The sequence below is a fragment of the Lottia gigantea genome, assembly GCF_000327385.1.
Source record: "Lottia gigantea unplaced genomic scaffold LOTGIsca_30, whole genome shotgun sequence".
NCBI lineage: Eukaryota > Metazoa > Mollusca > Gastropoda > Lottiidae > Lottia > Lottia gigantea.
The window spans coordinates 2,307,635-2,320,635 of NW_008708987.1; the positions used below are offsets into that span (position 1 = coordinate 2,307,635).

Below are 13,001 nucleotides of genomic sequence, written 5' to 3' on the forward strand. Positions count from 1 at the left end.
ATCTGAAAATTCAGTCTGCTACGACAAATGTCAAGGTAATAGACCAATTCTTTTTTTAAATTGATTAAAATGTAGATTAATAGAGTCCGTTTATCTTTCGTTTCCTTCTAGAGTCGTTAACCTGAAGGTCCAGGGTTCAATCCCGTCATAGGCCGAAATTTTCTAACCCGGTCTACCACTGTAAGTGATGCAGATCGGAGGGACATGACCTTGAAAAAAGCCTCTGGTCGTTCGTATGCCCTGTGTGCTACAGTCTATGCACGTTTAAGATCGAAATCGCTGGCAAAATTTCCCTCATTGCAAAAAGTGCAATTAAGGGCAAAGCAATAGGACGTAAAACTTGTTTTATTTCATCTAATGTTTTCTTCTCTCTGGCAAGTGTGAGTGTCTATACAATGAATACGTGACACCAGGTAGAGGTCGGAAAATTTCTGATGAAACATCGATATTTGTAGATGTCACGAAAAAGGATCTTCTCCGAATGATATGTAAAACTCAATTCAATATGGTTCCATTTATTTTACAGAGGCTAAGCTCTGTAAAGCTACCGGTGACCCCCATTACCGAACCTTTGATGGCAAAAAATACAATTTCCAAGGAGATTGTACCTATGTCCTCGTTCAATCTATTGACGAAAGCGGTTTGGATCCATTTATTGTAAAAGCCAACAACTACAAGAAAAAACCAACGGCTAGAGTATCTTATACCAGATGGGTTTCATTAGACTACGCCGGCCACACGTACAAACTGGACTGGAAGAGGAAATTAATCGTTAGTATCTTATTTTTATATAATTTACATGTAAAATAAAGTCCCCATGCGTCTCTGTTTTTTAGAAAAACTTTTTATTTTGAATTCTTAGGCATTCACCACAATTAGCTGGTGCCGAGGTTTGAAACAATTCTGACAACTGACCCATTTCACTACTTCAACTTAACACCATACTCCATTTCCCTTCAGATATATTACTTAAACAAGCAAGTCTGTCTAAAGGCACAAGTATCAAACCATCATTGTTTTAAAATTCATTACATTTTTAACTCAGATTGATCAATTTGGTTCAAGTTGAGAACTAAATTTGGGTTTTCCCATTAATGTCAAATGAGCTTTTGGCCTGATTATTTATGATATAAATATTTCATACTTGAAAGCAATGTAAGTCGTCTCACCTTGATCTACTAGCGTTTCGAGGGTTGGTGGGCTGCTAGGTAGGTCATCCCCACCTAATGTGCTCTTGGAAATGCCTTTAAATATTGCCTGTGTTAACTAGATTGATGGTCAAAGAACGTGTGCACCATACGAAGATGAAGAGGTGGGTATTAGTATCGAACAATGTGGTAATGATTTAGTTATCAAAACGAAATTCGGATTAGAAGTGAGATACAATGGTATGCACAACGCCTACGTATTGGCCAGCACTAAACTCATGCATAAAGTAGAGGGTTTATGTGGTAATTACAATGGTAAAAGCAGCGACGATCTGAGACTCAGGGCCAACTTCCCGGGAACAGCAAGTGTATCCCAAACCGATAACTTTGGTAACAGTTGGGTAACCAATGACGACAACGAAGACAGCCAAAAGTAAGGATAAATATTTTGTTACAACAAGTAAAAAATTAATATGACTGACAAGCATATTCATTTTACCTCAAAATAAAAGAGACTATTCATGTTTATATTTGGAATCGTCTCCGGAGGTGCTCCAATATCTGTGCTCGATTACCTCACAAATTTAGAAATGTGATTTTTATACCAAAATATTTGTTAGAATGCACGCAGTCAATTAAACTTTTCGAAAATGTCCCTGGGAGAACACTCTTACACGCTCCAGGAGAGGCTTGCGACAAAATACCTCCACAGAGTTTTGAAATCAGCCTCGACAGTGGTCCGCCATTGGATTCGTCTGCCTGTTATCTGTACCCCCGGTCTTAGAAGGCTGGCTCCGCCACTCTTCAGAATCACATTTACACAATCAAGTATGTGTAAATTGCACTATTAACACCAAATTAGAACTGACAGTTTTTGTTGTTGAATTTTCTGTTTGCTGTTGACTGTCTTCATCAGAATATAACCAGGAAATATATTAAATTCTTTTTTCATTTTATCTTCTAGGTGTAAAATCGCTATTACTAATGAGGAATGTCCAGAAAACGAGCAAAAGAGATTGAAAGTTGATAAAAACGGATGCGGATGGCTGTTTGACCAAAATTCCCCATTTAAATTAGCCGCAATTAAAGCTGGCTCTCCTCCTGAATTTGATGCAGCTGCCGAGGATTGTGTTTATGATGTGTGCGCTGATAAAGATCATGAAAAAGTCCGCTGTGAACAATATAACGAAGTCTACAAAATGCTGTTAGGTCTTGGACAAACGGTTAAAAATTGGCGAGATATTACTAAGTGTCGTAAGTTGAAACCAAATCTTTAACAATGAGATCAGATTAACAAGGACATTGTTTCTTTCAGTGGCGTCCCTATACATTATTTGTTGTAGGAGAAAACAGAGACAACCGCACTAATTATTTAAGAAGTCAATTAAACAAAAAACTGGTTGCGTATGGAAGAGGGGTTTGGGGGAGTCTGGGCAACTGCCTTGTTCTTAATTTAAGATGATTTTATTGCTCCGGGCCCGTTAATAAATATAAACGACTTACGCCCCCCGATATTTTGATCTCCTTTGTAATTTTCAGCCCTGAAGTGTCAAGGTGACAAAATCCCAGTGAAAGATGCTCGTGTATGCGAACCTACCTGCAGTGATATGCATCCTACCTGTCTGGAGATTGAACCCGATGAGGTTTGTCGATGTCCAGAAGGACAAGTTGCTGACGCAGATAATTCATGTAAGGATATCGCGTCATGTGGTTGTAAATATCTAGAGATGTATATACCAGTAAGTTCTCCATCAATAACATTTTCTTCCATTGTTCCTAATTATTGTTCTTAGCTGAATGATAGTTTCCCTCATTAAGTCGCTGAACTTGGCCCTAGGACTTAAATGAGTAAAGGGCCCTACCTCTGGGAGATGTTTTTTTAACGTATGCTCACCTGCATTTTTTCCTGGAGGTTGAGCCCCACCATTGAGGAAGGACGTGGTTTAATCAACCCCTAAGGTAATTTAGCATTGCTCACAATTGTTTAGAGAAATAATCATTGTTTGTTTTTATAGGTTGGAGATTCAACAGTAGTTAAAGGATGTTTAAAGACTATTACCTGTAAAGAGAATTCTGCTGGTATTCCAGAAATCGAGGAAAATCCATTACAATGCCACGAATTCGCAGATTGCAAAGGTCGCAAGTGTAAATGTAAATCTGGATATTCTGGAGATGGTGTTAAGTCATGTGAGTTTAATATGTTAGCTTTTTATACACCTGCATTGGCGGCGTCAGCTTCCTGGATACAGTACTGGGGTACAAAAAGGGACAACTGTGGGTTTTCACATGCGGAAGCCCCATAAGCGCAGAGGCAATCCATTTTCACCCCAAAATATGGATTATTTTATTCATTTTGTATTCATGAGATTTATTGAATTACAGGTGTTATTGATGCATCCAAAATCAGATGTCCCCAGGGATTCAAAAAAAGGGGAAAGAAGTGCTACAGAACATTGGCTAGCAAACTTACCTGGCAAGACGCCGCTTTGGCTTGTGCTAGTTTAACTGACGGATCTGAATTGGCTCGATACGATAATGAAGAAGACAAGACGTTCTTGATCCAAGCAGCTCATTATGTATCAGGTGATTACTCCCCTTTTTTACTGTGTCTCTCAGGCCCGTAGCTAAAGGGGGCAAGATGCGGGGGTAATGAAAAAAAGAGGTTGTCCCTCTGAACAAATTCTCACAACCTCCGTATTTCATCACTGCAGCTAGACACCATACTAAATTGCTACATCGAGTTGACGATTCCATACCATACATTCTCCAATACAAACCGCATGCTTGTATAAGACGCATTTGGGCCCATGCCAGTCCTACCATATTATGATTAGATACACATTTCGATATTCTAACTAGGTTTTTATCAGAGTAGTTCGTAACAATGCATGACATTGAAACATTATAACAGACGACGAATCTGTGTTTTTATAACAGACGACGAATCTGTGTTTTTATAACAGAAGACGAATCTGTGTTTTGATAACAGCGGACGAATTTTGGGATAGAAAAAAACCAAAAGAAGCTGTCATATTTGTCTACGTTGGGTCCTACAAGATGCATGAACATGACTGTAGTAGGAAACTGGTTAGATTATAATTAAAATTAATTGACACCGCCCAAAAGAAAGAAGGAAAATGCTAATGGTATTATTATTTGATGTAAAGGTGTTCTTAAAAGGTCTGCCTCTCGAGGCGGTCGTGGCAGAAAGAGGAAAAACAAAAGAGGGAAAAAGAAGAGAAATAAATCGGGCAACCTTGGTGAGAAATGCACTGCACAAGAAAAAGCACATTTTTACTTAAACAACGAGAGCTCCCCGTTATTTCACTTCATTGCTTTTTCTTCTTTTCACTGAAATCTCTTATCTTCGGTCTTGGGGCCTGTTTCATGTATCGTAGCTGTAACTCTAGATACAGGCAAGATTTCAAAATAAAGAAATATGATTGGCTTTAACCACTAGATTTAAAATCTATTTGAATGACTGACCAATCAGAATACTGGAAGTCTAAAATTATCGTATGTTATAATTTCGTGAAACAGGTCGAGTTCCGGAATTGAGTGACGTATAAATTTCCTTACTCCGTACTTTTGAATATTAGCACTTAGCACTTTTACAAATTAGCACCTTTACAAATTAGCACTTTTACAAATGAGCACAATCCCAATCACGCTTTCCTTGCATGATATACATTGCTGAATGAAAGGGATAGATTCGTTTTAAAATTTGCTGCACCAACTGATGGAGCTTAATTCAAGAACCTATCAGACCGCACCACCTGTCAGAATGGAAATCGGGCGTGTGGTTCGTTACAATTAAAAAAAACTGCGTTATTGACCGTTTCTTGTCTCTGTGTTATTTATGTCGCCGATAAGGAATATCAGTATTAACGCTATTTTCGTCTGTGGAAGTTTACATTATACTAATGAACAAACAGATACTTGATTCGATTCTCAAATATGTTTTGTATAGCTGAAATTTCGGTCTGGTGTGATACTGCTTTGTTCAACCTACACGAATCAAGAATATTTGGATGATTTTATCATCTTTACAATGTCGACAATTACGACCTTTAGCTTATACCTTGACTGCAACAGTCACCTTTCTTGTATCATGGAAGTTTGTATATGAAGCGATAAGATTGAATAGTACACTAATGAATACAGCCAATCAGATTCCTCCACAGTAAGTCTAAGCAACTATGATTCTGTCGAGGCCTCTGATTGGTTGTATTGGGCGGCGCACAATCCGATCTAATTGCTGCATTCTGTGATACAAGAAAGACAGCTATTGTGATGGTGGAATAAGTCGAAGGTCGTAAAAGCTTGCACTTGTGAAGATGAGCGCTGATGCATGCAAATCAAAGAATCGGATGAAGAAAAGTTTTCTTTTATGAGTGTAAGACAAGACGAAATTTTCCAGCCATTATTGAAGGAAACTCTGGAAATGTTTTGTCAAGGATTTTTGTCCTAATGGGCACCTTTTAGTATACAATATAAATTTGTGATTCATCCCTTTTCTTAAAAAAGAGACATAACTTTGTTAAAGAGCTACAATAGCTATTGCTTAGAGTGAAAGATAACAGTCTTTATAAATAAAATTTTTGTAACAAATCGAAGAATAGGCCTACCTTTCTTGATATTTTTCTTTTACGGATTCAGTTTTTTTATGCTTTTCTTTGTGTATCTTTGACGCTCATTGCCTCCATTCGTCCTTTTCCATTTTCAATCCTTAAACCAAGAGTCGGTTTCACAAGGTTTACGATCGCCACATGTTTACGACCTGTTGTGACACGGTCTCCTCTGATTTTGAAAAAGAACCTGTCAAGATTTTTAGGCCTCCAAACTACTTACTATTCAGACGCTCTCTATAGCTCAAATAGAAGCCAAGTGTCTTCTTAATGTCAAAAGCCTAGACAATTTTTTTGGAATACTTTTAAACGGATTGTTAAAGGGGTGTGTGTATCTGGCACACTGATAGCATCAATTTACACCATTCCATTTTTCAGTCAGACGTCTGCGGTTTCTGCAATTCCACTGAAACTAAGTGCTTGTTGACGTCACTAATAGCGAAGGGCTTTACGTGAAACAGGCATATTTTTGCAGCAACCACAAACGTCTAATTGAAAATAAGAATGGTGCAAATTGATGCTATCAGTTTCCCCTATACACACAAAATTAAAAAAAAACTTCTTTACAATCTCTTTTAAGGCATTTGTCCAGTTTTATTAACTGTGATATTCAAATTTTTTCTTGTAGATTTTTGGATTGGAGGAAACACCCATATTTTACGCAAAGTAAAGAAAGAGGGTTTAACATCTCAGTTGGACCCCCCACAGCTCATCACTAATGGATTCGGACAAGAAGGTTGTTTTTATGGAAGAATTACACAGGGTCGCGATAGAAATTACTTAAGCCAAAGAAGGACGAGACAGCGACAATATAGTATGAGATCAAGGAGGAGAAATGTACGTAGACGATATAGGAAAAATAGGCAGAGCTCATCAAGAAGATCAAGAAATTCTCGAGGAAATAGACCTAACGGCTCATCAAGAAGATCAAGAAATTCTCGAGGAAATAGACCTAATAGCCCATCAAGAAGATCAAGAAATTCTCAAGGAAATAGACCTAATAGCCCATCAAGAAGATCAAGAAATTCTCGAGGAAGTAGACCTAATAGCCCATCAAGAAGATCAAGAAATTCTCGAGGAAGTAGACCTAATAGCCCATCAAGAAGATCAAGAAATTCTCGAGGAAGTAGACCTAATAGCCCATCAAGAAGATCAAGAAATTCTCGAGGAAATAGAGCTAAAAGTTCATCAAGAAGATCAAGAAATTCTCGAGGAAATAGAGCTAAAAGCTCATCAAGAAGATCAAGAAATTCTCGAGGAAATAGAGCTAAAAGCTCATCAAGAAGATCAAGAAATTCTCGAGGAAATAGAGCTAAAAGCTCATCAAGAAGATCAAGAAATTCTCGAGGAAATAGAGCTAAAAGCTCATCAAGAAGATCAAGAAATTCTCGAGGAAATAGAGCTAAAAGCTCATCAAGAAGATCAAGAAATTCTCGAGGAAATAGAGCTAAAAGCTCATCAAGAAGATCAAGAAATTCTCGAGGAAAAAGAGCTAATAGCAAATCAAGAAGATCAAGAAATTCTCGAGGAAAGAAATTTAAAAGATCACCTAAAGAAAATTCCAAAAAAAAGGTGAAAAGATCACAACGATCCAATAGGCAAAGAAACAGGAGATCAAACAGAGGACAAAGAAACAGGAGATCAAACAGATCTAGAAGATCTTCAAGAAGAAACAATCGTAAACGTAAGCCTTGTTTTTCTTTTATATGCAATAAATTCCACTCCATAATATGTACAAGTAATTTTAAGAATTAACATGCCTTTATATCAAAGAAAAAAAACCATAATGTCAATCAAACCGAATGAACAGCCTGTCGTATACATCTAGAGTCAATATGCTTGACACAATGTTGGTCAGAATGTACCGTGCCTGTCAAAATCATAATATATTGCTAGTGTTTATATGTGTTAAGAAAATTTAAAAGATGTGTCTGTGCATTGATATAAAATAATCAGAAATCTGTGAAAACTTATTGCAGCCGATCGAATTGGTAGAAATGCACAGTCAAAGATAAAGTTGGATATTAAAGTCTCTGCAAACTGTAACCACAAGAAAAACCCAGTTTGTGAATTCGGTAATTAATTTGTTTTATTTTCATCCTTTAATCGTGTCCTGACCTGTGAAATTTGACCTGCTACTTGCCTGCTAAACTCTGTCCTCGCTTTCGGTTTATTATTGGCAATATGTATATCTTGTTGTAATTTGACAGATCCAAAACTAGTAATAGTCACCTGAATATAGTTAAAACTGTTTCTAATTAATTCATACTTGCTGATTATGCGAGAGATCTTATTTTCTGGGTTTTTTTCTCTTAATGATGTGCTGATTTATAATTCGTCCAGCAAGTCACGTGATGTCATTGTCATTCTACCCATTGAAACTCTTTTGAGACTTACCGGTGTCTTTAGCGGGAAATGAGTGACAGGATGTCTGTGGTCCCCTGAAGAAGGCAGAAGCATTGATCAATTTTGCTCCATTGTTTACAGTCATAGCAATGCTTGCAATGCTCCTTTCCATCATCTTTATGACAGTTTACTATCTGTTCCATATGCACATAATTCACAGCATCCATAACGATGTCTAACCTTGTGTAAACCTTCTTTTGTTTATTTCTGGTTTCTAAAACGTAACCATGTACATTTTTGTTAAAATTTCTAGATCCAATTAAATTCTCCAAAAGACCTTCCGGCAAATCGAAACCAGTGAAACCCATCCGACGGCCCGGTAGATTATCCCTTACTGTGGAACAAGCTATAGCCAAGGAAGTAAGTGTAGCGTATAACTTTTATATTATCCTCAGGATGGAGTTATGACAGCGGTTACTTGAAATAAATGTCCTATAGTTACGGCAGAATACAGGTGCTCGAAGCAGACCATGCTTACTCGTTCAAAATAGGTGCTTCTCTTTGATTGACTATACTACTATACCACTGTTATTCTCCATTTGGCCATTTGCCGAGATTTGGAGATTCGGAATTGTCTGGCTGCATTCGTTAGCGTCCGTTATACAAGAAAGGTGGCTATTGCAGTATAAGTACCAAGTTTTCGTAATAGCTTAGTGTGAAGATGTATTTAAATGACATTGTACGACCATGGACTGAAGTTAACAAGTACCTTTTCTATTTAGCCAACTGTATGCAAAAATCCTTCCAAGATAACTTTCGAACCACCAGAGAAGGCGGGGGATGTAATTACAGTTGACCTTAAAAGAGGTTTTAAGTGTAGAGGTGCCTGTATAACACGTTACTCAGTTTTCTTTACATGCCCTAAAGGTAAGTACTTGAGAGAGCCTGGCTAAAGACCGTCTGGCTAGAGACAGTCTGGCTACAGTAGGTCTGGCTAGAGACAATCTGGCTAGAGACAATCTGGCTAGAACATCTGGCCAACAAATCCAAATGTTCGGAGCCACTACACTAGAATATTATATATATATGAATAGTTCATTTGCTACTTTATTTTACGGTATGTATCGCCTAATAAGGATTTTTATTTCCCAAATGCTTTTCAACAGCTGTCCGAAAGACTTATGATGTTGGTTTGTAAGAGGTGGGGCTGGTGGAAAGGGGGGTGGGGGTGGGGGTCGTTGTTGCTATCAAATATTTAGATCTTTAAACACATATCAGTTTCAAATGTAAATAGTAAAAATGGTTTAATTCCTTTTGCAGATGTTGATGAATGCGCACCCGAAGAAACTGGCACTAATGCTTGCTCTGGGGGTAAACAGTGTTCAAATACCTTTGGTCATTTTATATGTAAATGTCCTCCAGGTAGCGAATTGATAAAAAGGAAAGGAATATGTAAATGTGAGTAAAAAGTTTTTAAGAAATACCTTATTTGGAAATAATACATTATCGACATTACCATAGTTGGTAATAACAAAAAACATAATGTCATTGTGCTCAATATATCAATTGTAGAGCGATATAGAAATATTCTGAGGACCACTACTTGTCCAACTTCAGTAGGGAGACAGGCTGATATAGATCAGTTATCTGAAGATTTCTACTTGTCAAACTTCAGTAGGGATACAGGCTGATATAGATCAGTTGTCTGAAGATCTCTACTTGTAAAACTTCAGTAGGGATACAGGCTGAAATAGATCAGTTGTCTGAAGATGTCTACTTGTCAAACTTCAGTAGGGATACAGTCTGAAATAGATCAGGTGTCTGAAGATTTCTACTTGTCAAACTTCAGTAGGGATACAGGCTGAAATAGATCAGTTGTCTGAAGATCTCTACTTGTCAAACTTCAGTAGGGATACAGGCTGATATAGATCAGTTGTCTGAAGATCTCTACTTGTCAAACTTCAGTAGGGATACAGGCTGAAAAAGATCAGTTGTCTGAAGATCTCTACTTGTCAAACTTCAGTAGAGATACAGGCTGATATAGATCAGTTGTCTGAAGATCTCTACTTGTCCAACTTCAGTAGGGATACAGGCTGATATAGATCAGTGGTCTGAAGATCTCTACTTGTCCATCTTCAGTAGGGATACAGGCTGATATAGATCAGTTGTCTGATTATCTCTACTTGTCCAACTTCAGTAGGGATACAGGCTGATATAGATAGTTGTCTGAAGATCTCTACTTGTCAAACTTCAGTCGGGATACAGGCTGACATAGATCAGTTGTCTGAAGATCTCTACTTGTCCAACTTCAGTAGGGATATAGGCTGATATAGATCAGTTGTCTGAAGATCTCTACTTGTCAAACTTCAATAGGGATACAGGCTGATATAGATCAGTTGTCTGAAGATCTCTACTTGTCAAACTTCAGTAGGGATACAGGCTGATATAGATCAGTTGTCTGAAGATCTCTACTTGTCAAACTTCAGTAGGGATACAGGCTGATATAGATCAGTTGTCTGAAGATCTCTACTTGTAAAACTTCAGTAGGGATACAGGCTGATATAGATCAGTTGTCTGAAGATCTCTACTTGTCAAACTTCAGTAGGGATACAGGCTGATATAGATCAGTTGTCTGAAGATCTCTACTTGTCAAACTTCAGTAGGGATACAGGCTGATATAGATCAGTTGTCTGAAGATCTCTACTAGTCAAACTTCAGTAGTGATACAGGCTGATATAGATCAGTTGTCTGAAGATCTCTACTAGTCAAACTTCAGTAGGGACACGGGCTGATATAGATCAGTTGTCTGAAGATCTCTACTTGTCAAACTTCAGTAGGGATACAGGCTGATATAGATCAGTTGTCTGAAGATTTCTACTTGTAAAACTTCAGTAGGGACACGGGCTGATATAGATCAGTTGTCTGAAGATCTATACTTGTCAAACTTTAGTAGGGATACAGGCTGAAATAGATCAGTTGTCTGAGGTAGAGAATTACAAAGAGTCATCCTTGAGCATCGTTCGAATTATAAACTTAGCGCTATTTCCAAATTTTTTTCATGTACGAGCACTACAGTTTTATCATTTTACTTTTCAGCACGTAACGAATGCTCCTGCTCCGGAGATCCCCATTGCCTAACATATTTTGGGCATAAGATCGATTTCATGGGTAAATGTAAATACCTTATCAGTGGTGTATGTAAAGCTATTCAATCCAACCAAAAAGTCTGGAGAGTGGAATGTAAAAACACCAAATGTGGCAAACCAAATAAAGATGTGACATGTACCACGTGGTGTGAAACTACTATTTTCAAAACAGGCGGAGACTCTGTTGAAAAAGATGTCATTCGTATGGAACGAAAAGGAATAATGAAAGTAAGTATAATATATTTCCGAAATAGGCTTAACAAATGTTCACTGAAATTCTTTTAAATGGGCCCTGTTAGAAGGTTGTGTTCCTGCAATAACCTGCGTTCCCACAACTACCTGCGTTCCTACAATAACTTAAACAAATAACGTTTACTTTTGATTTCAGGTAAACGGTAACCGTATTGCTGATAGCCAAAGATTTTCAAATTTTGATGTGGCGGTATCCGGTAAACAGAGTACCTTAATGACTGACTTCGACTTAAAAGTTGTTTTTGATGGACGTTCTAGGATTTATGTCTACGCCCCAGATGGCTACCAAGGTAAATTATGTGGAATTTGTGGTGATATTGGTGCTGATGGAAGCTACTCTTACGAACTAGGGGATACCAAGGAGGCATTTGTGCCTGTATTTAAAAGTAAAAGGAACAAAGTGTTCAACCCCAGATCAGCTCTGGATTATGGAAATAGTTGGCAGGTTAATGACCCCGCTGATCCAAAGTAAGCGTTTTAATCCTCTAAATTTCATTTCTCGGATCAAACGGATCACACACGTTTCGAGGTATTGCATAAATAATTAAAAAAAGCACGAACGACTAAGATGTCTTTAACCTATTGAATCAAACATTCTATAAAAGTTTTGAAGAATTAAATGCCTAATAAGACATATTATAGAAATATCCGAAGCATATAGAGTTTATATCCTACTAAATCAAATATTATTTTGAATTTCACAAACAATATTGTACACCAGTCTAGTGGTTTACTAAAGAGCTTTAACGAACTTCTTAATGATGATATTTACAGATGTAAGAAAGTAGATAAACCAACCGAGGGATGTTCGGTTGAAAAAGACGCTTTCTATAGAGCACCCGAAAGGTGCGGTAAGATCAGGACATTGTTGGAAGACTTAAAGTCCGAAATCGTTCTTTCTGAAGACCAAGCTAAAAAATTTAATCCCGAAGAAGATATCGAATCGTGTGCCTTTGATTCGTGTGCAGAAGAGAGCAAAGCAGATGAGATTATTTGTGACGCAGTTGAAGGTTACGCCTCGAAGTTATTTAAAGCTACGGGTACTACACTGGAATGGAGAACTGATGATTTTTGTTGTAAGTGGTCAATTGATATTTCATACTGCATTTTTATACCCCCAAATGAAATGGGGGGCGGGGTCGTATATTGGCGTCACCCATGCCCGTCTTTGCGAATTTTGACCAAACTTGCTGTGACTATTTGTTATCACCCAGGCATGAACCCTATTGAAAATCGAAAAATATTTTGTATTTTTTGTGTTATTGACCATGTTCTTGAAAACGCTTTTAATGTTTAGCTCTTAAACACTTAAGGCACTTTCTTGTCGGATTTTACAAAACTTGGTAATATTAATATTTTTCAATATCACCCAGAAAGTTCAAAAGAAATGTATGACTGAAGGTTGAATATTTCATAATGGTGATTGTTACTGTACCGCCAAATATTTTTACTCAAAATCAAAGCTGCCAGTGGGCGTATTT

The 13,001-nt window shown here is 37.5% G+C and overlaps 2 protein-coding genes across 2 annotated transcripts in view; both read left to right on the top strand.

The window, feature by feature from the left end:
* Positions 1–537: 537 nt before the first annotated feature.
* LOTGIDRAFT_119262 (hypothetical protein) lies at positions 538–2,425 on the top strand (the record flags this gene model as incomplete). Its single annotated transcript, XM_009057565.1, has 3 exons — positions 538–771; positions 1,271–1,581; positions 2,113–2,425. Coding segments are annotated over 3 exons (858 nt in total), but the record flags the coding sequence as incomplete, so codon positions are not given.
* A 4,186-nt stretch (positions 2,426–6,611) lies between these two features.
* The window catches only part of LOTGIDRAFT_161733 (hypothetical protein), a gene marked incomplete at both ends in the record, with an annotated part of 34,243 nt that continues 27,853 nt past the window's right edge, over positions 6,612–13,001 (top strand). The window contains 7 exons of the mRNA XM_009057566.1: positions 6,612–7,348; positions 8,458–8,542; positions 8,905–9,049; positions 9,443–9,580; positions 11,219–11,496; positions 11,657–11,988; positions 12,295–12,596. Coding sequence (XP_009055814.1) covers positions 6,612–7,348; positions 8,458–8,542; positions 8,905–9,049; positions 9,443–9,580; positions 11,219–11,496; positions 11,657–11,988; positions 12,295–12,596 — 2,017 coding nt within the window. The remainder of the gene's footprint in view (positions 7,349–8,457; positions 8,543–8,904; positions 9,050–9,442; positions 9,581–11,218; positions 11,497–11,656; positions 11,989–12,294; positions 12,597–13,001) is intronic.